The sequence below is a fragment of the Mixophyes fleayi genome, chromosome 8 (genome assembly GCF_038048845.1).
Source record: "Mixophyes fleayi isolate aMixFle1 chromosome 8, aMixFle1.hap1, whole genome shotgun sequence".
NCBI classification, from domain to species: Eukaryota; Metazoa; Chordata; class Amphibia; order Anura; family Limnodynastidae; genus Mixophyes; species Mixophyes fleayi.
This window is the reverse complement of record NC_134409.1, coordinates 22,478,662-22,505,233: the sequence shown is the minus strand read 5'-3', so window position 1 is coordinate 22,505,233 and position 26,572 is coordinate 22,478,662. Positions and strand designations below refer to the sequence as shown.

At 41.0% G+C, this 26,572-nt stretch overlaps 1 protein-coding gene across 6 annotated transcripts in view; it reads left to right on the top strand.

Annotated features, from left to right (window-relative positions):
• Positions 1-26,572, top strand: part of EPS15 (epidermal growth factor receptor pathway substrate 15) — a 70,892-nt gene that overhangs the window by 25,176 nt on the left and 19,144 nt on the right. For 4 of the 6 annotated variants that reach the window (XM_075182064.1, XM_075182065.1, XM_075182066.1 and 1 more), the window contains exons 8-16: positions 255-314; positions 1,281-1,484; positions 2,022-2,167; positions 3,859-4,015; positions 5,578-5,637; positions 15,558-15,643; positions 21,922-21,994; positions 24,754-24,915; positions 25,199-25,396. In XM_075182064.1, the coding sequence (XP_075038165.1) occupies positions 255-314; positions 1,281-1,484; positions 2,022-2,167; positions 3,859-4,015; positions 5,578-5,637; positions 15,558-15,643; positions 21,922-21,994; positions 24,754-24,915; positions 25,199-25,396 (1,146 nt within the window). The remainder of the gene's footprint in view (positions 1-254; positions 315-1,280; positions 1,485-2,021; positions 2,168-3,858; positions 4,016-5,577; positions 5,638-15,557; positions 15,644-21,921; positions 21,995-24,753; positions 24,916-25,198; positions 25,397-26,572) is intronic. The other 2 variants (XM_075182070.1, XM_075182067.1) reach the window with 1 other exon arrangement.

Genomic DNA, 26,572 nt, shown 5'->3' with positions numbered 1-26,572 from the left:
CCGATTAGTCCCTCCCTGCTGCGGATTGTGTCCCCCTTTCTGCTGACAGGTTTTTTTGTTCTTGCACACCCCGGAATCAGACTGGGCTAATTATAAACTGAAAAAGCAGCTGGGGTGTTTTATGGAAAAGTAGTTTTGTTTTTTTCCCAGTGCCCTGTTTCCTGGGGTTGTAAAACTAACCCACCATCTGTGTCCTCCTACATCCTCAGGGAATTTAACAGTAAAAATCTGTTTCTGTGTTTTGTTTCCTGCAGGTCTGGGAATTAAGTGACATTGATCATGATGGACTGTTGGACCAAGATGAGTTTGCAGTTGTGAGTACATTATTTTATGATATAACCTGCTTTTCATTATATGTCATTGGCTGAGTTACAGAAGCATACATTAAAGAGAATGTTTGCCTTCGGTGATCCAAACCCGTACCTCAGTTGGTAGCAGCTTCTGATGGTGCAGCTAAGGCAACCATTGTGATTCTGGCCTTTACAAGCTGGGGGTGGTTTCCAGTATTGTCGTGAGTTTTAATAGCAAACTTGATCGCTGTGCTTTGTGATAGATGCTTTCAGTGTGTTAACGATCCTATGTAAAAGTGTGGATAAGATTTTGCCCTCCTTCCATGATTAATAGTAAATGGGGTAGAGATGTGAGCGATCAGAGATGCCAGTGCAGTGCCCTTAGTTGCCTTTCCAAAACAGTTCATAGAAAAGGTACAGGAAAGTATAGAATGTTCTACTTCTACGTCGTCCCTACTCTGTTACCCGCTTTGCTAACATGACCATGTGACTGCATTGGCCTCTTACAATAGAGAACAATGATCTCTATCCGACCTTCCATTCAGCTGTCATAAACAGAACAGAGTTCAGACAAATAAATAACTCACATTTGCACAAGCTTTAAATCTCAGCTTTAAAAGACCATGACACTAGTAAAAGTCATGTATTGTGTAGTGCGACACCCCTTTATTGTTCCCCTCACCTATAAGCCATAAATTCCCTGTGATCATCCGCTTAGCCTGGTGGATTCATGATTACTTGATGGAAGCTGTGATACTTCACAGCCAATGGGAGTGATTGGAATGTATTCCACGTTCTCCGTTGGAATGGAACAGGTGGAGGTTCCGCTAACCATTGGTTCCACGTCTTGCTGGAATATAAATTGTTCTTTCTGTGGCAGGGTTCTTGCTCCCACTGCACAGACATACTATAATATAACATCTCCTTATAGAAAAAGAAACACTGATCGCTGAACCATTTTCTTACGTTGGGTCTGTTTTGCTTTTCCAGGCTATGTTTCTGGTATATTCTGCTTTAGAAAAAGAACCTGTGCCTATGCTTTTACCTCCTGCGTTGGTGCCACCATCTAAGAGAAAAACACCCAGTCCTGCAACATCATTGCCAATTATCCCACCTCCGCCGTCAAGCTCTAAAGAGTCAAGGCATTCTCTCCCCCCTGTAGGAATCTTACCCACTAAGGCACCTGCAACACAGGTAAGAAAATTCAGACGGGCAATGTGGCCACAGTCGTCTTATAACTGTGTCCATTTCATGAGAAATCTCTTTGCTATGTCTCTAACATGTTTCGAAATGGGTCTGGTTGGGAGGCATGGTGTTATTGGTTTAAGCTTTTCCTGTGGGTCAATCTGCATAGGTAACTTTGATAAAAATTATAATATGCACATTCACCTTTTTCTTGTGTCTCTAAAAACTGACTACCAAGTTATCAGTTTGGTTGATTTAGTGCACTTTATTTTAATATGTATTCCGGCTTTTGGTGGTTGTAAATAGGTTTGTGGTGTGTGTATGTATATATATATATATATATATATATATATATATATATATATATATATATATATATATATATATATATATATATATATATATAGTAGGAAATTATCGTTGACTTTTATGCTGACCATTAATTAGTGTCACTTTATGTTCCACTCTCCCTGTGAGATCTCTGCTTTCTTATATGGTATAAGGACCTATAAATAATGGCTCGCACTTTTTTGTTCTTTTTTGTAGTGGGTTGTGTCACATATAGAGAAAACTAAATACGATGAGATTTTCCTGAAACTTGACAAAGATCTGGATAATCTGGTGTCTGGGCTGGAAGTTCGAGAGATATTCCTTAAGACTGGATTGCCCTCGGGACTCCTAGCCCATATCTGGTAAGTACAGCGAACGTAGGATTAAATTCTCTTGTTGGAGACGATTTTAAATAAAATCTTCTATGCCACAAAGATATGAAACATGAAATGTTTTATTACAGATAAAATACGAAGACCCATCTCTATTATCACTAGATTTCTCTCGGGCATGTTTAATTCCCTTAACTTCATGTTTTCTTTGCATCTACTGAAAGATTGTTCTGCATTTTTTTTGTGTGTGCAATTTTGCCACACATATGTAGCATTATTGCTGGCAATATCTGCAGACTGGCCCTATATCACCATATGTATTGCCCCAAAGCAGGCACTGTGACCAGAAATACTAGTAAAGCTGGGTACACACTACAGAAAATTTCTCCCAATGCAATATCGTTAATGATTTTACCAATGACAGAAAGTCCCGATCCGCATGTCGCTTTATGTGTACACACTGTACACTTTTTACAAGATTTACCTTCAGATCTGTGCTCTTCATCTGTCATAACCATCTGCTGAAAAGATGGTGACTCTCTAAACTCTACAGATATCTGCCTACATTGCTGGTCGTGAGTGCATACACACTTTAAAAATCTCTAAAAACGAAGGAACGATATCTAGAAAATTTTGGTCTGTTTATCAAATCGAACGATACAATGTGCTTTAGAACGATAAACCATGATTGTGGGAGCGTACACACTAAAGTGATATCGGACCTAACAGTTGTATATATCGTGTGATTGGCACGATAACCTGGTGATAAACCTGTAGTTTGTACCCATCCTAACTCCAGTAGGCAGTGATGACTATCTGCCTGTGTGTATAGTCATCTGGTGACTGTATTACAAATTGGTAACAGATTTTGTCATTTAGCAATAAATCTTACTATTCTACTTTCTGTAGTGATATTGTGATTAGTTATCCTACAAGACGGTGTATTCTGCATTTATACCAGTAGTCGCATTTATTCTTAAGATATTACAGATTTTTTTTTTGTTTCATACTTGGTTAATTTCAAAGCAGCAAAAAACATGGTGTCCTTGATACAAAATAATAGACATACCATAGGAAACATTTGCTGCTATGTAGTTTATTTATTAAATGTGTCTTTCAGATCTTCTATAATACATTGTGGTTTGGAAATTGCACCAAAACATTAGTAGTAGATTGTTTAAAATTGACTGTCCTATTTACTTAGATGTGTCTGCATAGCCCACACCGACACATGGAAAAATATACAAGTTACAGTCACACGTCAAGGATGGCAGGATGGTGCATTGAAGTTTCACTGATGTGGTTGTGCACATGCTGCACTTAAAAGCCAGATCACAGTGCAAACCCATCCCCCTGCTCTGGGCCTACATTTACTTATTGAGCGATAAGGATCATCATTTGATTTGGTTTTCTATTATATAGTAACAATTCCAATGGAATCAGACTGTTAATTGGTCAAGAAAAGTTGACCAGCCAGAATCTTGCCGCTATGGGCGTCTTAAGTGTTGTAACATTAAGAACCTATAGCTAGTTAGCGATAGGAATGAAACACAAATTACAACCATAAATTAGGCCATGTGCAAACCAGAGTATTTTGTTTTTTACTGTAAAATCTCCTTTTCGGACAGGTGACCTGAGGTGAGACAGATAGTGATATATAGATCTTTGATGAATCTCTTACATATTTTCTGGATAAACATGTTTTTATGGTGTATGTGCAGGTCTCTGTGTGACACACAGGATTGTGGGAAACTGTCCAAAGAGCAGTTTGCGCTGGCCTTTCATCTCATCAATCAGAAACTGGTCAAGGGCATTGATCCCCCTCAAGTTCTCACATCTGAAATGATCCCTCCATCGGAACGATCAGCCACTCCTAAGGTATTGTGTAGAGGAAGACTCGGGTGCGATTGGTATATTGTGTAGTGTTATCGGTTATAGCAGCAGTGTAACGTTTACAGAATGTAGCCTTTTCTCAGATATTTAAGTTTGTTTAATTTCATAATGGAATTCTGTTATTTCACATACAGTATCATCCCTATGTAGTTAGCAGTGTACTGCGACATACGTTAATGTATGAGCGTCCTAGATCGTGTGTGTACAGGAACCTGGGGTAGGGGCTAATTCATCTTCATAGTCTTTAATCAGGCAGTAATTTCTGCTTTCATTGGGACCAATATTGAACTTAATCCATTTCAACCAAAAATCTTTTGTGGCATTTATTATATTTAATACTCTTCAAACTAAACCACTTTGACATTAGTAGTAACAGGGTCATCTGGGAGTAAGGAGAAACTCGACAATAATTCCCTGTTAGTGACTGTATGTGAATACAAGTAGTCAAAACTATGAGTTGAGTGGATCCTTTTGTCATCCCCCGTCATTCTCCATTCAGTGCCCCCCCCCACATGCTGGCGTTTGATGGGTGGCCCTCAGCTTGGGACCACCTTTTTAACTTGGGATTCGGTGTTAGACTTCACCCTTTGAAAGGTAGGAGAAAAAGGAGATGCTAGGATTTGGATCAGGAACCACCTTTACTACCCTACTCCCATCCACAATAACCCTGTGCCATGCCCAACCAGCAATGCCCCACATGAACTCACAACTCCCTCACTACAGGAGTTTTGTTTTCCTGCACCCTATAGTCCTCGATCCCTGAATGAAGTCTCTGTCCTTTGCCAACTGCATGGTCTGACGCAGATTCTTAAGCTGGCTACACACCTATGTAATCTTCCTTCAGATGCAATGTTTGTAATGATATCACCAACGACTGAAAGTCCCAGATGAGCATGTCCATTCATCACTAATAACCATCTGCTAAAAAGATTGTGACCCTGTGCACTCTACAGATATTTGTTAATGCTGCTGGTCATGAGTGTGTGCAGACTTCCACATTTGTCCGACATAGTTCTATCGCTGATCATGACTTTTAGGATGTTTAATAACAAAAAATCATTGATACGATGTGCTTTGGTATGACAAAACCTGATCGTGGGAGAGTACACACTCTTACAATATCTGACCAAACGGTTGTGAATTGTGTGACCTGCAGATAATTGCATAGGTTTGTACCCAGCATTAGGTAACAGTGGGGTTTCCAGGGGAGAAAATAGCAAATTGATACATGGTGGGGGATGTACACAAGTGGACAATCACTATAAACATACATAGGATAAATACAGGTCTGTATTGAGAATAAACCATTTCTAGAAGGCAGACTAGATTGTCTGTTACTCATTTAGTGTTGGTAAAGGTTTCTATCCTATATACTGTGTGCATGGTGGTATCACGTAATGGTATTCGCATGAGGCTGAGTAAACAAATATGACTTTGGTGAAAACTCCATTATGTGTTTATGTTGCTTTTTTTTTTTTAAGATGTCCCAAAAAGTCATTTTTTCTTTCCTTTTTTTTATTTTTTTTCAACTTTTTAAAATACAATAGTGGCCTGGTGCTCACCCAGTGTGGAATTCACTAAGCTCCTATGGTCCAGGTCCGGTTTGTGTAAGTGTATCAGGCGGTTTGCAATAAATAACAAACTGACTGCACTATTTTGTATACCTGTACTATGGATTAACAGGACCATGTCTAACTGTGTGTATCGCTGAGATGGAATATAACAGACAAAGTAATATATATACTTATTAACCACATGTAGCAGTTCCCTGATTGGCTGTTAAAGTAGACCTTTCATCTTACAGAAATTACATTTAAAACCAGCATGAGTTTTTTTTGTTTTTTAAATTTGTTTCTATTAAACTAATGAATTCATATGAAAATCTTATCCCTACACTATATTAAGGTTTGCTTACCTTAAACCTGAATGAGGCGCCATTTTTGATTGTACTGAGGTTATAAATATTCATTTCATATTACCTAGAGAACTATAGAACCCAGCCAATTTCTGTGCTTATGGTTAGGTATGGCTGCATGCTGTCAGTGATTTTTGTATCCTGGTGAAAGGCACACTTTAAAATCTTGTTGCTTGTGTTCAGCCCCAGGTAGGAATTAAACACTTAATATATAATGTATGCATTATTAGGAAAGATACGTGTACCCTTCTGGATTATAGTAGCAGAATAAGGTAATAGAGGGTTTGTAGAGTGTCTGACCAGCTGCTATGCACACTTAGTAAACACGAACATCTCTATAAGCTTTTGGGTTTTCATAAAAAAATGTTGTAAGAACAATGGGCAACTGTTTACATGATGTCTAGGTGGTGGCTACCTTTAAAATAAAAGGTATAGGGTGTGCTAATGACAGTGGTTGGGGAAAGCCAAGCGAGGCCTGGTCTGGCTGGTATAGCCTTATGAGTCTGGGTATTACAAAGTTAGGAATCTTCTCTGGCTCAATGCATTTGAGCATCATGTACATTCATTTTAAACCTTCTCTCTTCATAATAATCACTGTCCGCATTGACAATTATTTTTAAGTTTACTTATCATGAGTAGACATATATATTTATTTATTTTTTTACTTCTTGTATATTAGTGTTGGGGTTTACTAAATATTAGGGGTAGTCTGCTAAAGCTGCATGATGTTCTCCTTGCCTGTGCATTACATCCTGTGGCGCCATCACCTTGTACAGTGTTGTGGGAGACTCGTCCATTAAGAGCAGGTGGTGATTTGCACTGTGCCCAAGGTGATTGGTGCACTAAACAAAGTTCTAGAGAAAACAAGCAGAACTCTATGTAAAGCTGCATATTGTTCAGGTTTTCTAAATCTGCAAGAGAGTAATACTGTCAACCTGGATGAAAATGTTTACATGCCGTAGACATAATTTGGGTAACCCACTACGACCATAGCTCGTACCCCTAGTTGGTTCTATTGATGAGAGACAGTCATTGGCTTTGCACTGCTCTGCATGTGATTATTGGTACACAGTGATATTTATGCTTTTAGTAAATTAAGAGTGTGCCCTCTATTGGTGCTGCAAAGTGTGACTGCAATTAAGGGACTATATACCCTATTACTGTACGCCTGGTGACATGATGGCTGATTTTCACCCTCCGTAGCTGCTGTGTGGTCTGCAATCCTAAATACATTTTATTTTAGAGTTCCCTGTTTTGGTTTTTTTTGTGTTTTTGTATTTTTTTTATTGCATTTATGTACCTTAGATTAAAGCAAATGTAATTCTAGTTGTAAGAGGCATACCATGTGAATGCTACTGTAAGTGTTAAAGTGGCCGGTGTTGTACTGTTTTTGTGATATTTAATGGTCCTTGCTCTTATTCCCATTTGCTGCTGGTAGGAAGAAGCTATGTTACTAATAGGTGTATATCAGATTGGCTGGTTCTCCTGCTGCACTAACTCTCCTGGTTTGCTTTCTTTGCTCTATTATAGCTTGCTGGACTGTATATTTCCATCTGCCTCAATCTGCTTTCAGCCTCGCTCTAATATTCCTAACTCTCGTCTCTTCTGTTCTGACTGCGCAAGGTTAGACATTTTACTACAATCTTCTACTGTGTTTGTGTCATACTTGATCACCTGAAGTCTAAGTTACAGAAACCTGATCATACCCGTTGGCTACACACAGTAGTGACCGTTTTGTGGGCTGCAGCCCATCTATTCACTGGGAGCTATGACCTTGCTGAGGCATAAGGTGCAAAGTGCCTCATACCTCAATGATGCCACTGTTCCCAGTAAATTAATAGGTTGCATTCTGAGGTAATGATAGTCACATGAATATTACTTCTGCTGACAAACTATAGACGCCACCACTGTGTCCAGACAACATTAACTTTTTTTTTTGCATGGATGCTTAAATACGTTACTTCCAAGCGCTGCACGTCTCTTTCCCAATGTTGTGCCGTTAGCTTTTTCTGTTCTAGTTCATGAATCTTTCAGCACATAAAACTTTTTTTGATGTGACAAGTTAATGGCGTTTCTGTGCCCACAAGACTTGATTTCTCTACCCAGGATTTATGTGAAACAGGTGTAGTTTGCAGTACAACATTTATAGCCACATTCTTGTATGTACAAAACAGAAGAGGCTTCTTATCTTTATTGTAAAACATTTTCCTTTTACAGTTATGTACACCAAAAGCAAGCTTGTAAACATGGATCATCTGTGTAACAAAATAAATAAAAATATCTAAACAAAACCAGACATCTAAAACTCAAAACTTAAATGTTTGATCCAATCTTTCTCTTTGAGATTTTACTTTAAAATAGCTGTACACCCCAAAATTTACATATTCAGGTAATGAACCATGAAGGTAAAATACGTTATTTAGTGTCCATTCCTGCCCTGTGGAAAAGTAAAGTATTCACTGCCCACTACATTAGACAGCTGCAGCTGCTCACTCATCCTTAGGAGAGTGTTCTGATATGATCATATACAGGTCTATAATCAGAAAATAGTCATTTTGGTTACTGTGACAACCAATCCACTCAGATCATTTATGCAAAGAAAGTTTCTAAGCTGTCAGTCACTCTGTGTCTGCTGTGTTAGAGACATCTCTCCCTCCTAACACGGTGGACACATTTATTGAAGTATCAATACTATTATTTGATGGATATTATTCAACTCTGTATAACACACAGCTTTGATGTACAGTTGTATGACCAAGTCTGCATACACCTGATCACATTGCATGTTTCACTGAACCTCCAAGTGAAAAGAAGGTAATGAAATGCTACAAACTTAAACATGATATATTTCTGCATATTTAGTGTTAGTTTGCGGCGTTTAGCAAATTGAAAAACTAAAACGGTGAATGTGGCATGTGCAAAATCTTGTAATCCTTTAAGTGGATTTATTAATCTAGTTTTTAACTTTTATTTATTTATTTTTAAAATCGTTTATTTGTAGATTTTGCCACACAGTAGGCAGATAAACAGCTGTAGCCCAAGAGGGCATCGCCAAGTTACATTGTGAGTTGGATAATCGAGTAAAAAGAACAAGTCCATTTGGAGCGGTTACAAAACATAAACAAGTAGAAGAATTTCGCAACAATGAGGAACCTTAAAGGAATGCTGGGGAGTGTGGCGTTGTATGCAGTAGTGAGGACATGGGAGAGGTGTGTGTGTGGGGGGGTGGTGGGGCGTTGTATGCAGTAGTGAGGACATGGGAGAGGTGTGTGTGTGTGGGGGTGTGTGGGGGGGTGGGTGGGGCGTTGTATGCAGTAGTGAGGACATGGGAGAGGTGTGTGTGTGTGTGTGTGTGTGGGGGGGTGGGTGGGGCGTTGTATGCAGTAGTGAGGACATGGGAGAGGTGTGTGTGTGTGGGGGTGTGTGGGGGGTGGGTGGGGCGTTGTATGCAGTAGTGAGGACATGGGAGAGGTGTGTGTGTGGGGGGGGTGGGTGGGGCGTTGTATGCAGTAGTGAGGACATGGGAGAGGTGTGTGTGTGGGGGGGTGTGTGGGGGGGTGGGTGGGGCGTTGTATGCAGTAGTGAGGACATGGGAGAGGTGTGTGTGTGTGTGTGGGGGGGTGGGTGGGGCGTTGTATGCAGTAGTGAGGACATGGAGAGGTGTGTGTGTGGGGGGTGTGTGGGGGGTGGGTGGGGCGTTGTATGCAGTAGTGAGGACATGGGAGAGGTGTGTGTGTGTGTGTGTTGTGTGGGGGGTGGGTGGGGCGTTGTATGCAGTAGTGAGGACATGGGAGAGGTGTGTGTGTGTGGGGGTGTGTGGGGGGGTGGGTGGGGCGTTTGTATGCAGTAGTGAGGACATGGAGAGGTGTGTGTGTGTGTGTGTGTGTGGGGGGGGTGGGTGGGGCGTTGTATGCAGTAGTGAGGACATGGGAGAGGTGTGTGTGTGTGGGGGTGGGTGGGGCGTTGTATGCAGTAGTGAGGACATGGGAGAGGTGTGTGTGTGTGTGTGGGGGGGTGGGTGGGGCGTTGTATGCAGTAGTGAGGACATGGGAGAGGTGTGTGTGTGGGGGGGGTGTGTGGGGGGGTGGGTGGGGCGTTGTATGCAGTAGTGAGGACATGGGAGAGGTGTGTGTGTGTGTGGGGGGGGGTGGGTGGGGCGTTGTATGCAGTAGTGAGGACATGGAGAGGTGTGTGTGTGGGGGGTGTGTGGGGGGGTGGGTGGGGCGTTGTATGCAGTAGTGAGGACATGGGAGAGGTGTGTGTGTGTGTGGGGGGGGTGGGTGGGGCGTTGTATGCAGTAGTGAGGACATGGAGAGGTGTGTGTGTGGGGGGGTGGGTGGGGGGTTGTATGCAGTAGTGAGGACATGGGAGAGGTGTGTGTGTGGGGGGGTGGGTGGGGGGTTGTATGCAGTAGTGAGGACATGGGAGAGGTGTGTGTGTGTGTGTGTGGGGAAGGGGGGGGGGGGTTCAGGTTTAAGACCAGGTCTGGGCTCCCCGGCAGTCAGAGGTAAAACTGTATTAATCTATTTAAACCTATATACATATGTCCATGTAGTAGAAAAATAAATTACCCTGATGTAAAGTGTTGGACCACCATGTGTAATATACAATATAGCCTGTATGTGCCCTGGCATGGAATCTACCAATGTCTGGTTGATGGTGCTGTCATTCCAGATTATCCCATAAATGCTCCATTGGGCCAGATCTGGTCACTGAGACTAGGGGCTAGATTTACTAACCTGCGGGTTTGAAAAAGTGGGGATGTTGCCTATAGCAACCAATCAGATTCTAGCTTTCATTTATTTAGTACCTTCTACAAAATGACAGCTAGACTCTGATTGGTTGTTATAGGCAACATCCCCACTTTTTCAAACCCGCAGCTTAGTAAATCTAGCCCTAGGACTCTGTGGGCATTATGGCTGCTGCATATTAGATTTAATTCCAACTTTTCTAAACGGTTCTACCAGAGCTCACTTCACACATCCTACTTTTTCCACCTGTAGATAATTGTGTAATTAGCAATGGTGTTATTGCCTATAAAATTAATTGAATCTTATAGGCAATTGACGATTAATATGAATCTGGGTTTAAACAATATGGGCCTGATTCATTAAGGAAAGTTAAAAAATTTCTTACTCAAGTTTTCTGGACAAAACAATGTTACAATGCAAGGAATGCAAATTAGTTTATTATTTTGCACGCAAGGAAAATACTGGCTGTTTTTTCATGTAGCACACAAATACTTGATAGCTTATTTGTACATTGAAATGTAGAGTTCATCTAGGACATGTCCTACCCCAACTATAAATCTGCCATCACATTTTAAATTGACCTCCCCCTCCAATGCAACATGTTTTGTCTTACTTACTTTTGCTTAACATTCCTTAATGAATCATGGCCCTTTATTCCCCGAAAGGAAAAAATGTCACATCATCTTATTATTGTTGTTGATTTGTCAGGCGTCTCAGTGCTCTGCGTTGCCAACAGTGGGGTAAGCAGCATACATAATACAGGGACACGAATACAAAGGGCTCTGCTCATATATATGAAGCATGATGGGAAAAATGCATCATCCACTGTCATCCAAAACTGCAAGATAAATATAGTGCTGCTCATAGCCAGTGGCCATTAGGAGGCGGATGGTTGGCAGAACACATTGATAGCGTTGAATAGTGGGAAGGTTCTTTCTCGTCAGTGTCTGATTCTACACCTCTGTACCAAACATTTTCTAGCGAGCAGGAAACTGAAAAGCTGCCACTCAAGTAAGGAGGTAGCAGGGAGTACCCGTCAAATACACAGGATGATCGTTTTAGGCGCCTCCCATGCAAACCGCTGGCTGTCTTGGTAAAAAAAAAAATCAAACTAAACGACAGTATTGCTACATGTGACAACTCAGGGGCAGAGGTAAACACAAAAACTGGATCAAGTAGTAGTGAGAAAAATGCTACCGCTGAGCAAGTGAAATGCCAATGGACATAGTAACACAAGAAACGATTGGTTCTAGTGTCATACCCCTTTACCTGTGTTCCAAATGCATGTAAAACTAATTTAAAAATACTAATTGATATGAAACTTTTACTTTACCTGCTTTATTTTGCAATATCATAGAAGGTAGAAAACATTTTCATAGAATTGTATTTATCTTCAAGGAGCCAATTGCAACAGTTTTAGAATGTGAGTTTCTATTGGAGTTCACGGATTATGTGCATCGTTATCTATTATAGTTAAATTATCTGAGCAATTTGATTGGATTTGGAGGCAAATCTCCTGTGATTGTCTTTGTTTCTTCTTGTAGTTGCCTCTAGTATTAAAGCTTGAGCCATATGTTAGATGTTTGTCTAATAATTTATTGTATTTTAGTCTCTAAAACTGGATGTCCATATGGTCTATGCATTAATTACATATGTTATGTATAATCATATGCTTGGGGTTAAGCCTACAAAAAGCATTGGATTGGTTAATTTGAAATCTCTAGTACTGCCTTTAGCTAGCTAGCCCCCCCTCCTCCCAAAGTCCTCAGGGGCTGCTTCATGAAACTGTGTCCTGTCCTTGTGCTTTGTTGTTCATCTAACTACCCCCGTCGAAAGCCAGTGCGTTGTGATGCTGTGGAAGAGGTGTGTGAGCAAGATGACCACTCATAAGCTACAATCAATGACATTGCAGCTTTGATTGGTCCTCCTGCTTACACCAGCCTTCTACAACCATTTTAAGGGGGGTTGTCAAAAATATTACCTACTTTAGGGGTAATGCAACTTTAAAGAGGACCTTGACTTGTAAGACTCCCTCTAAATTTAAAGGGCACATATGCTTTAAATTGCTTCCTTTAAATATATTCGGTCCAAATATATATTTTACAATACAGCATGGGTATATGTCGGCTTTAGTTTAGACTATACATGAATGCCTGGCCTCCTGTGGATCAGTGGCTGATGGGAGTTGTAGTTTATAGTCACAAGTAATTGCACAAACTGCTACACTCCCAGGACTGAATTTTCTAAAGATACAACAATACAAAAAATTGTCTACAGAAGGTATGTCTGAGGGTCACAAATATATTGTGACCCCAGAATGTAATAAAACATTTACTAAAAAAGAAATTATGGAATTATCCAGTAAGCAATTAAATATCTGTTTTCGGAACATTTACGTTACATGTGCTCTTCCTACCCACATCCTTTGCCAAATGCTGCTATATGAAATAATTGCTAGCTGGGCAGTGACTGATTATTCTGCTGTTACTGCCTACACAGCACTTTCACTTCTCTCCCAGGCCGATCTCTTGTGCGAGGAGGCTGTGTGCTTCGTATACTGCCAGAACATCTGCTGTTCTCACAAGACAGGGGCTGGACAAAACCCCAGGTAGCCGATTATCTTAAAAAAATAAACTCGGACACCTCATTTTGGCAGTCACTTCAATTGGTGCCAATGGATGGCTCTCCAACAAGTCCTGCTAGCTCCTAAATTACACAATATTTTTAGAACAGGGCTGCCAATGTATTATTTAAGTTCAGTTTTAATTTTTTTTTAACTTACTAAAGACTGTTCACCAGGCTGTGAACAAACACAAACTGCAGTCTTTCTACAGTACTGCTAGTGCACAATATGCATTTTATGAGTAATGCTTATCTTGCAAATTAAAAATTATAACATGTTTTACTTTGTTTATAATCCAGATTCTGCAATTCTGTTCATTATATAGTGCCCTAGAAAGTGTCCGCCGGGCTTTAGCGTGGTTACCACGCTGTTAGACGAAGCCATGGAACACATTGTTTGCCAGTGTTATGACACAGAAACTCACAGATTTGGTGACCTGCGTGCACCAGTGGAGTTCTTAGGGAAGATGAGTGGCATTCGATTAACCTCTAGTTTTAGACTGGTAGCAAAGCATAAAAGTGAACTGAAGACCATACAAAGTGAAAGCTACATATAGCAAATCAAATGGAGATATATACAAACTGCAATAATTACAAAATGTGAAATATCACACGAACATATAGAAAGCACATAAATACAAACAGCAAAGGGCTCTTGTACACACAATATCTTATGAGCTGCAAAGTACCACTAAACCTAAAATAGGAGTTGCTTATTATAAAGTAAATAATTATAACATTAACACATCTATATATAAAAATTCTCATACCTTGACAGAATGTGAAATATTGCATACTGTATTTACATGAGCTTTGCAGAATGGAACCCATTCTGTCTCGGCTGCTTTCTGCATACGGTGACAAATAGGTGCTGGCTGCAGTGTTCCACAATGAATTTACCAACTGGCTGCGTAACAATCCTTCACCGGCAGCTCCTGCTGCTCCCAATCTGATTTACTCACTTTGCTATAAAGTAGAGAATAAAACTTGAACGGGAGCAGCTGGCTGCCTTGTCTTGTGACCTCCTCTCACACTGCAGGGAGGTCACACAGCGCATTCGATCAGAGGAGGAGAGCGTGCAGAATACACTGCACTGTGTGCTCTTATTCCTAAGTATTTGTATACTGTCAGTCTGTGATGGGCGCGCGGGGGAGTGTGCGCTGGCTGATGGGCGCGCGGGGGAGTGTGCGCTGGCTGATGGGCGCGCGGGGGAGTGTGCGCTGGCTGATGGGCGCGCGGGGGAGTGTGCGCTGGCTGATGGGCGCGCGGGGGAGTGTGCGCTGGCTGATGGGCGCGCGGGGGAGTGTGCGCTGGCTGATGGGCGCGCGGGGGAGTGTGCGCTGGCTGATGGGCGCGCGGGGGAGTGTGCGCTGGCTGATGGGCGCGCGGGGGAGTGTGCGCTGGCTGATGGGCACGCTGGGGAGTGTGCGCTGGCTGATGGGTGCGCGGGGGAGTGTGCGCTGGCTGGGCGCACGGGGGAGTGGCATGTGTGGAAGCTTGAGTGTTTTGGGGTACATGTGGGATTTGAGGCTGTTTGAGGGTGTACAGGAGTATTTTGTGGCAAGTAAAGAATCTGAGGGCATGTGGGATTATTTTGGATTAAGTGGGAGATTTGCATGGCATTTGGGAGAATTTTGCACCAACTGAAGGGCATTTTGGGATGAGTAGTTATAGGCCTTTGAGGCTGTTTACATCCTTTAAAACGAAAGTAAATGTGCTGCCCACTGAAGGGCGGAGGACCACACATACTGTATATTGGGCTGCACCTCACAGATTTACAGTGTTCTAAATAGACCAATAATGAATTACTGGAATTGAGTCTCATAATATATCCAGTTTAGACTACAAATGGAGAGCGCAGCAAATGTTTTATTTTCTTTCTTACAATATTTTATTTTTACTCATAAATATTTTTTTTTTTCTCTGTAAAGCCCTGTTTGTTGCATCTTTCTGTCTGTTCTCCAGCATTTATTGGAATAAGCATGAAAGGGTTGTGCATTCATTCAGTTTCTACTGTGTTTAATGGGATTTCTCTAATATGAATCAATGGCTGTTCTAATACATTAATCTATGAATATTACCAATTACATTAACATTGGTTCTCGAATTCTAAATTCCCTGTCTTCCAAACAGTGTTCAAAAGCAGAATTTTCTGTTTATGTATTTTATATTAATAGCCACACACTTTTTTGTTCTTCAGCTGTTGTTAGCTGTGTCTGACACAATCATTCTCTTACAGATCCCCTCTGCTCCCAGTCCTGTAGCTGATTTCTCTGCCATTAAGGAGCTGGACACGTTGAGTAATGAAATTGTAGATTTACAGAGGTGAGTGTGATGGAGTAATATTATGATTATGTATCCAAGTGATGTAGACCAGTTGGGTGCATAAACTTGCATGCGTTTACAGACCGATAAGCCCTGATACTGTAATTTTCCGATATGACCCAGGAATTAAAGGTCAGCAGTAACCTGACATTCCAGAGCAGCTCTCCCCCCGAACCAGACTCTGAACCCTACAATCTATTTTGCATGATTGATTGATTTTCGCTCTTCCACTGCCGACCTGCTCTCCGTTTCTACATTGGTTACATGTTTTTACTGAATCCAATCTAAAATACCTCTACTAACATACAAGGTCATCATCAAAACTGCACCTATATACATCTACTCTCTCAAAATATGTCCCAACTCGACACCTCCGTTCTGGCCAAGATCTGCGTCTCTCCCATTCTCATTACTGGTTACAGGGTTATTTTAGGGCTGCACCCACTTTGTGGAATGCACGTCTTTGCACAATAAGACTTTCCTCTACTCTTCAAAGCTTCAAGTGATCTCTGAAAACCCACCTCTTCAGATAAGCTTATCAAATACCCCAACCACCCTTTTAACCTTCCTAGATTACCCTATTACCACCCTCTACACAGTTCATATAAGACTTGCATGTGTCCTTTCTATGCTCAGTCAACCCTCTGACTCCTGACCAACATCGCTATGTGATTGGATCATACAGGCCGCAAAGCACTTTCTGCCTCTGCATTCTGGCCGGACCAATATACAATATATAGCACTTCACCTCATGTATTAACCCCCCCATTGTCCTATAGATTGTAAGCTCGTGAGCAGGGCCCTCCTGTCTGTAATACCCAGCCTCATCTTATTACTGTGTTGTTACCAATTGTCCAGTGCTATGGAAGATGCTGGCTCTATATAAATAAATGGTGATGATGACAATAATAATATTACCTCCATACTCCATTAGACAGCTAAAGGTCCTCCCACATATTTAAGACGTAATGGGCTCTCTTATTAGTCTAAAAGCCAAGAGACAGTTCATGTGACCTCACTTCCCCGTGTTTAAATCAACCAGTCTGTACATAGCAAGTCTGCCAGGCTGTCACACTCACTTTACCTGCTTAGTTAGAAAAGCACCTCCTCCGTAATGTGGCACACTGTTGCAGAGGAGTGAAAGAGAGAGCAAGATAGAGATATATATTTAAGTATAAACAATTTAGCTATTTCTTGTATTTTATTCAGCTCATTAATATACAGCCTTTGATATATATTAATAATATCAAACAGAGACTTTGCATGCTCTTTAAGTAGAATGGTAGGATAGTAACACAATTGCAGTGTTGTTTTTTTTTGGGGGGGGGGGGGGGTGGATTGCAAATACTGCTGCCTAGTGCCCTTTTGTGGACGCAAAACAGGGGGGCTCTATTCCCACTATTCACAAGCTCCATATTAATAGTTGGCTTGGTTGATCACAACATTGAAAGGGCTTAGGTTGTCATGCCTTTTATATTCTGCTATGGTCTCAGGAGCACAGTGAGCATGCTCCAGCCAGCACATGGGCTGTTCACTGTCATATTAATATTCATGAATATTTATAGCTATATGTAGCCCGGAAGATTACAGGCTATGTGCTGGCATGTAAGGCTTATACAGAAAAAGCTGTACATCTGTCACACACAGTAAATTAAACATGTGTTAGGTTAGGTGTTTAACAATAACTTGTGGAGGGAGGGCTTGTCCTCCACTGTGTTAATGCCACGATACAATAATTGTTTAGAATGTAATGAGTGGGCACAGACACCGTAGGTCACACAGCATAGTCCTACCTCCCAACATTTCATTGTTTCGAATCGGGACGCTATCCGAAAAGGGCGCGTTTTCCTGTCCCACTAGCGTTGTGGTCACGTTGAGGAAATCGGGCTTTGCTCTGCAGAGCGGGACATATCCGCCATCATTCCCTATAGTTGGCACAAAGTACTGGCTGTTGGGACTATTGCCTATACCGGCTAGATTGGGAGACATTTGGGAGGTATAGCAGAATTGTTCAGGCCTTGTAGAACTCTAACCATATAATGTTGGCAAAGAAAATGTTGACACACCAGGAATAAAAGCTCATTCCATTCCGTTTCTCTTTTGCTTGTATACATAAAGGCACATTGCTAGGGAATTTGGAGTACTGAAACCCTCCCATGAATGTATTTACTGTAAATAAGATGTTTTGAAAAGCGCAAATGCATCAGCAAACCCTTATAATCAACCTCTGTGCTACCTAACCTCCATCTGATGGCAGGAAAGATGCTATAAGTAGTGGAAGTGTTTTTATTTCCATATAGACAGAAGTCACTTACCCTTTTATTCACACCTAATGTACTCTCTACAGGCTTGTGCTAAAAAAATTCATTTTTAATGCATAAAAATAATAAGCCTTGGGTTAAACTGTGGTTTGTTTAAGGTTTTTTCATTTTTAAGAATGCTTTTTTTTCCTTTCTTTTTTTTTTTATTATTATTTTTATTATTATTATTATTATATTACAAATCAGCAGTGCATAGTACTCAACTGCACTGTCATAACGTAAGTTATTTCCTCTCTGGTATTCGTGGTGATCCGGGGGAAACAGCAGTGTGGTACTATAGAAACCAGTGTATTAAAAACAATGTTTGTTATGGGAATGTATCTATTGGTAAGGAAGGGGTTAAGACAATGCTTTGTGCTTAGTATCTGCTTGAATGTTTCTGCTCCCTGGTTACAGCGTCTCTTTTGGGATTTCCCTTTATCTCTCTCTCTAAAAAATACATTGAGAGCTCTGTAGAAAGGAATCTGCTCAGTCCTCTTTTCTCATTCCACTGTGTTCTGCAGCGAGTACGGTGTACCTCTATACAACCATCTGTTGAAAACAAACCCCATCTGCCCTGGCTTTATAGAACTCCATATTCATCCCACAGCGTAAAACTGATACTTGTGCAGTCATCACCCTGCAATGATGATGTGAGAGCATTGCCACCTTTGTTCCCGTATCTCAACATTTCAAGCGGTCGAAAAAGATTGCCGATTACTCATTTCCCTGACTGTTCAAAAGTGACTGTAATCAGTTCAATGGTTGACAACACCTTTATTGTATGGGTGATGTCACCTGTGGTCCCCCATTGACTAGGCAACAGCTGCCTTTTAGTGGAGCATTGGGGGGACAACATAGACCGTCTCAACCCATTTCTGAAATTTTCAAGAGAAATGTATGTGGTCCCATTGGTGAGACGTCCAACGACACAATTGTTGTTAGTTGAACATTGAAATCTGTTTACATTCTATTGTATTGAGAGATAATTTTGAATTTCCGAATGTCTAAAACCTACAGCCTTGTCTATTGTTCCATTGTAGATTATAGTACAGTCTACTGGCATCTCCCACATAGTTACATACATACACATTAGGAGAATATTCTTAGGGTGTGAACATTGATTTGCACTTTAAGCTCCAGTTATGATTTAACTTTTAAAAGCAGGGTAGGTCAGTTAGTAAAGTCTTTTGTGTGTGTTGTGTAAATCTCCCTATTGATGTAGTCTCCAGGTCTAACAGTCACTTGCTATTTATGTCTTAAGTCTCCTGTGTGTGTGTGTGTAGTGATTAACCGTTGTGAATCTGTACTAGTGGCGTGTTAACATCTGCATCACGCCTCTACGATACCTTCGGCGGACAGCAAAAATCTGGACTGTTCACAGATCATCTCTACAACTCCATGAGTCATTAACCCATTGCTCTGTTGTGCTTAATCCACAAACTGTTTTGTTGTTGTACCCTGCTCCGGGTAGTCTCTGAAGGATTATGAGCCTTCGAAGAAACAGAAAAAAGAACCATCGTTCAGTCTCTTATTTCCTGCATGCAGTTTACAGTCTGCTCTCACTAAATCTTTTCTTTTCTGTGTTGTTTAACCATGTCTCCAATGACAATGGAGAGTTAATAATGAACGATTAAAATGCTTCGTGCTGTGCGCGACTGTTTGACTTCTGCACGCCATCGCTCTGCGGATGACCTGGGGTGAGTGTGCAGTCATAAGCTTGTATCTGGGAGTGGAGTAGGTGGTTCTGCCTGATGAACACTATGGTGTATAAAGGGTTTGGAGGATAATTGAGTATGTTAAGTGAGTCTTAATTTTTAAATAATTGGACTGTGGGTCTGGGCACATCCGATTGTTCTGTTGTGTTGCATATTTGAGACAGCTGTGACTTTTTTTCCATGGAAAAGGAAATAGTGAACATACAAACTGGGATTGAATATTGTTGCATTCAGTTCCTTCCATGAATGGCTGTATCCCATTTCTGATTCAGTTAATTTATTATTGACTTATAACTACATAAAAATATTAGTGTGCTAATCAATTTGACTGTAATAATAGCTGAGAAATCTTTCCACCAAGTAGTGTGTGACACAGTCCTGTATTACAGGCACGCCAACAGCTTTTCTTCTATGTTTGCTTTATTTTGTTTTATAGCTGTCACTGTGTTTATTTAGTTGGGTGCCTCTGCTGTACAGTTTTTGTTGATGTACGAGTAATGTATCATACATACGTCTTGTGATGTACAGCTGCTAATGTTGCAAAATATCGCTGCTGTACAATTGAATGTACAATTATGGCTTTGTAGAGGATTTGCTATTGTGTGCATTGGTTTTTCGACACAGCAGTCCTGAAGCATGACAAAAGTCTTAGATGCATACACTTTCAAGTGATTTCACTGTAGTTTTCTTTGATTTTGGCATGAAGCTGATATATACACTGTGTGTGTATGTATTTATGTGTGTATGTATGTGTGTATATATATATATATATATATATATATATATATATATATATATATATATATATTATATAATTTTATATTTTAAAGAACATTTTGAGGACATTGGCACATTGCATTATTGTCAGTCTTTTAAGAAATTTACTGTACGTACGGAAAGTCTTTTTCACGGAGTCTGTTTTTACACATGTAGAAATGTTACTTAAATTAGTGCAGTGTTGCATCTGGTAAACCTGCAGTTATTGCGCACAATCCGCACACAGTTCGGCAGCAGATGTCTGATGTTAATTGATGTCCATAAAACCTGCTTTTTGCTGGCATGTAATGAATGTTTCACATAGAAGATTATAAAGAGCTGATTCCTTTTAGTCCTAATGAATTGAACACAAAACATTGAAGCCTATCGCACAAAACCTGCAAAAAGCTATTAAAGTTCAAAAGCTTACCTAGCGGATAAAAAAATAATACATTTTTTTTTTAAAAAAAATAACTAAGAAAAATTCCTAAAATGTTTTTGAGCTTTTGTAAGTGGCAGAAATACGCTGCTTGTAGAACGCAGGCGAGATATCAGTCTGTGGTAGGTTAAGATATGTTCACCAGGTCATTCTGTGGGTTCCACACCTCCGTTTCAGTACCTAGCTTCCTGAGCTGAGCATCTATGTGCAGGGTCCATGTGAATCCACGTCCCGATGTTGTGGTGGTTAACACATATATACAGGCTCTCTCTCCTGGCATCTACCCTGCACCTCTACAGGTGATGGCAGGTGTCCACCTTGAGCTTTATGCACGGTATGGTTATGAATGTGCCGGTATAATGGAGCCTCTATCTCTGTTCTGAATAAATTACAAACGATATTAGTGTAAGTGGTCTGTTGCTGTGTTACGGGTTGTATGTTTCGTGTCATCTGTTACATTTACGCATAAACCATTCATTGTTGGATGGAAACTTGTATTGTTGGGGGGAGATTGTGCACAGTGGTGCAGTGGGCAAATGAAGCCGTTACAGTGTGAAATAACTCGGATGTACGAGTCAATACCTGCCAACAAGTCTGACATTTCTATATTCCATAAAAATCAATAACTTAGCTGTGTGTTGTATAAGAGATTGTAGAATTTATGTTGCTGTGTGTCTCTGATTATGCTGCATGCTTACAGCCGGGCATGTTTGTCTCTTGACTGTGCAGAGTCAAGTGCACAGCTTGCTGTCCGCTGCTTCCCCTCCCACCTACATCCTCAGCATTTTGCATTAGCTGATTTCTCCTTAGCAACAGTGAGCTCATCAGAGTATTTCATTGATTTCTTGCTCTCCTCCTTTCACCATTCTCTCTGACCATTCTCCCACAATGAGGCGTTGGTTCTAGTGCTCCTTAGGCCTGTATCTTTCCAGGCTTCTATACTGTGTTTTGCTGGAGAATCGGTCTCTGCACAATGTACTTGAAATGGGATCAGGGGGGCTGGATCTGCATGCCGGCTGTAACTGATGTCTTCAGATATTCCTGTATGGTTTGCTGGTCTTCTAGGGAGAAGACGAACGTGGAGCAGGACCTGAAAGAGAAAGAGGAAACTGTGAAAAAGAGGACAACTGAGGTCCAGGTAGGTGAGAGGCCTTTATTGTGGGCATGGGAGATCCACAGAGCGTAATAGATGGCTGCATGTCGTTATTAACATGTGAATGAAGTCTGTAGGAATGGAGGGGAAGGTTTATTGATAAACTTATGTGATTCAGTGACTAAGACAGAGGTAAGTAACCTTTGGCTCACCAGATGTTTTAGTACTACAAGTCCCAGCATGCCCTGGTGCCTGAACAGTTGATGAGCGTGATATGTGGTATTGCTTTATTCACTGCAGTCCTAACATTTATATCCTCAGGTCATCCACAGATTGCTGTTTTTTGTTTTCATTCTAGTTTGAAGCTAGTCCATATTAATGCTAACATTCCGAAGCCCTACAGCCTATCCCATATTAGCTACAAATCCCCTCACTCATCTGTTCTTCGGGCACTGCCTGGTGGTCTTTCTCCTATATACATGGTTACACGACTGCTCCCTGTACAACATGAAGCATCATCTCTTTGGTGGTGCTCCGCTGACTATGGTCATGTGACTGTGCACCATGCAGACGTGAGGAGCCCCCAAGTGTGACATTATCACTGGCAAGTGCTATTCTGTCGAAAATGTGTTCTGTACATTTGTCCTAGATAAATATATTTGTAGTTCCTATAGACTTTTAATAATTTGAGATCAGCCATAGGTTTGAACTTCCTAAATGTGTAATTCTTATATTTTATTTTCTATCATGAATCTGTAAAATTACATATTGTCCTCTGTGGTGTTTAAATTTATGCCATTGATTTTTAGAGAGCCTTGTAACATCTGCTATATTGCTTAACCTTCATCTGACCTATATCTCAGAAGTAATACACGGCTACTTTCACTACACAAATCATTAATGTTTCTCAATACACTGTTGTCCCTTTTCATCCATTTTATCATTTATTCACATGCTTGATTGTTAAATTCCTAATTTCATATTTTGGCATTATTTTTGGTTCTCCATCATTATATGGTGTAGTGTAATATGTAGGTACATTATAAATTATATTAATCTGTATGTCTGTCAGACACAGTGCTCATGACATGATATTTATTAAACTGCTCTCCTCATTGTGTTTGGACACATGAATATTCATGTTGTGTTTTTAAGATATAAAGGCTGCTGTGGTTATGAAGAGCCATCCCTGTTTAATCCAAGCAGCCCTGACTCTATCTGTAATGCTTTGTGTTGGAATGTGTACAGATAAGACACTGTGACCGTAGAAAGATGCAGACATCCTGAGGTTTTAATAGGATACTTCCTTGAACAGATCTGTATAACACATAGCTTCTGTTTCAGTCCTGATAGGCTGGGATGTTTATATACTTCTTGACATAAGAAATTGTCATCTTCCTGGTAACTGAGGAGTCTTGTGTTCTGTGGCAAAGGCTGACTCTGCTCTTTGTACATATTAATATGTTATCCCTTGTAACTGCAACCTTCACTTCTCAAGAGGTTCCAATCTCTGGACGCATAAGGTTGTCTGAAAGGTGTTTGTGGCGAATCAAAAACCACTGTGTACCAGAATGGTATATGATTACTGCCCATCCCCCATTGCCACGTCAACCCTAATGCTCAAATGGTCCACTGGAACCTGTATTGGCGCTGGTAATTTGACTTCCCTCCTCTTAGGTGAATAACACACTGGGGCAGGTGGATCAAACTACCATTGCCAATAGCGATTGTTACTGGCAACTTAAATCCTCTGATGTCAGGATGGGTTCATGATTGTGGAGTGGTAACCCCCATTTATTGGGCTTCTTGCTGGTTGCCACCTGACCTCAGGGAACATAAATTGCCAGCGCAAATAGAAATCCCAGATGACAATTTAAGGCCTGTGATATCATGCATGATAAGGCAATGGGGGGTGTACGAGTTTCTGGTTGTCGATGTTTTATGAACACCTGACTTCTATAAACATTTGTTGTATTGGTACCTTCAAGAATAAAACCCTGGTTGTATCCTTGGCTTAATTTGGTCACACTTTTGTTGTACAGTCAGGGTTACATTGTAAGATTTTGGTTGGTCAGTACAATTGGATAAGATTCCGTTTGGAACCATTTGTAATTTCTTCAGTGTTCTTTTCGCTATTGCTGGTGAAGCAGGATGTTGCTGCCTATATATAACACCACATCACATGAAATAGTAACATACTATTTTACTACCTTTTTATTATTATTAAACGTGGGTGTACTTAACTTGACATTCAGCTAGTGATGCAATTCAGGAAATTTCTACAGAATAGGTCTATTTATATCTGTCAGACTCCAGGGATGCAGCAAGATAATGTTCAGCTGAATGCAGTAATTACATTGTTGCTATGTTCCACAGAGCACATTGAGATTCTGTATAGGTTGTATATTCAGTAGATCTAAAGTACAAAACAATCCTTGTACCACAACTGTTAGATAAATGTATATACTGATTAAGGAGTGACGATGTAATGGCAGTTCACTCTGCCTCTTAGTGTTTCTGTTGCCCACAATCAGTGATGGCTGACACTTTGTGGGATGAACCAATATTCGTGAAAATGCAGCCTGTTTGCTAATAGCTAGTGACATCACTAATGCCCGGTAATTTGATAGGTTGTGTCCTCATAACGGTTCATACATCACAAGATGCTACTGGTTCCAAGCAAAATGATAGGCGTCATTCTCATGGACTGAATAGTGGGTTCTATTGTATGCTGGCAACAGACACACATTATTTCCCAACTTTTGTGGCCCTTTGCACCTGCTTAGTGTCGGTCTCTTCTGTAGGATCTGCAGGATGAGGTGGAGCGTGAGAGCGCTAACTTGCAGAAGCTCCAGGCCCAGAAGCAGGAGGTGGAGGAGGTGCTGGCTGGATTGGATGAACAGAAAGCACAACTAGAGAGCCAGTTACAGGAGCTACGTCTAAAGTGTGCAGAGGAGACCCAACAGGTATGGAAGTGTTAACATTACCGCCTTGTAGGATGACTGCAAATTACAGGTGCCACGTGTCTGATCTCAAGTGGACAAGTCAATTAAAATCACACTGTACTGAGTGGCAACGTCATTCACAGGGACATCTTTATAACTGGAAGTTTACATGCCGTTACCCTCAACCTAGTTTAAGAAGTGTAACTGATCTTGAATCCCTTTGTAATACCAGAAACTATATCCAGAATGGTTTATAAGCTAAAGTTGATTCCTATTCTTCCATCACTGCCATCTGTCTGCATAGATCTCTACTTTGCAATTGTCGGTCTCCACCCAGGAGACGCAGATCTCTTCTTACGAAGAGGAAGTCATCAAGGCCAAGGAGGAACTGAGCCGACTGCAAGAGGAGACTCTGCAGCTGGAGGAGAGCCTGGTGCATGGGAGGGAGCGGCTCACACCCCTGGAGCAACAGCTGCTCCAATGCCAGGAAGAACTGCGCTTGGTAAGAGATCTCTCACCACAGTTTATGCAGCTCTCTGTATTTATGTAGAAATATTTTAATTTGTTTTCAATGGTAATACATCATACACGTTTCTTTGTTACATTACTTCAATATATTCAAAGTAACTTTCATAGTTCACTACAACCAACATGTATTAAGATTGTCCTTGATATAAGTTTAGGGTGTGCATTGAGTGACCATTATTTAAAAATAGAGAATTGTCATTATTATTTGTTCATTTGTAAGGGTCACAGCGTTCCTCAGCTCCGGACAGTAGGGAGAACAGCATTTGCATGAAACAGACATACAAAGTAGACAAAGTAAATGCAGATGTGATAGCATGCGGTATGGAGGGCCTGCTAATAAGGTGGCGGACATTCTAATTGGACGAGAGCACAGTGGAGAAAAGAGGAGTGATTGAGAGTTGAGATGGGGGCAGCTTTGAGGGTGCATTAGTGTGGGTAATATAGGTGGGAATAGGGTAAGCTCTAATAATAAGATGGGTTTTCAGAGAGAGTTTAAAGATGTGAAGGCTGTGGGAGCGTCTGATTGGGTGTGGTAGTGAGTTCCATTAGTGGGTAGCAGCACGGGAGAAGTCTTGTTGTTGGTGGGAGTGAGAGGTGGTTACTAGAGCTGAAGCACAGGCCAGAGGTAGATGTAAGAGGGAAAAACCCCTTTGAATTACCAACACCCTAATCATTCCATTCACATAGGAGAACAATACGCAAGACAGATATGCTTAATTGTGTTTACAGAACTTCACATTGTTTTAAATTAGGAGGGCTTGCTTGATGTTAAAATAAAAAAGACAAATAATGCTGTTTCACAGTAACCTGTTAAGATTTATACAGCACTTCACAGGTAAATTAAAATAAAAATTGAGATGTGGGATTCTGAAAAATGACTGCCCCCTATAAATTGTTCTCTGTAGCTGAGATCAGTGGTGGATCCAGGGGGGGTGATCGGGGCAATCACCCCCCCCCCCCCCCCCCTGCAGCACAAACCTAATTTTAAATTGCTCCAAGGCGCTGTCAATTAAAACGGGAGGGGGTGGGGGCAATCGGCCAATCAGAATGAAGGAGGGGTGTGGTTATGCTAAATTCCCCCACCTTCTTAAAAATAAAGTCTAGGTCCACCCCTGGCCAGGATTACAGCTGAGCTTGGCAAAGAAAGAGA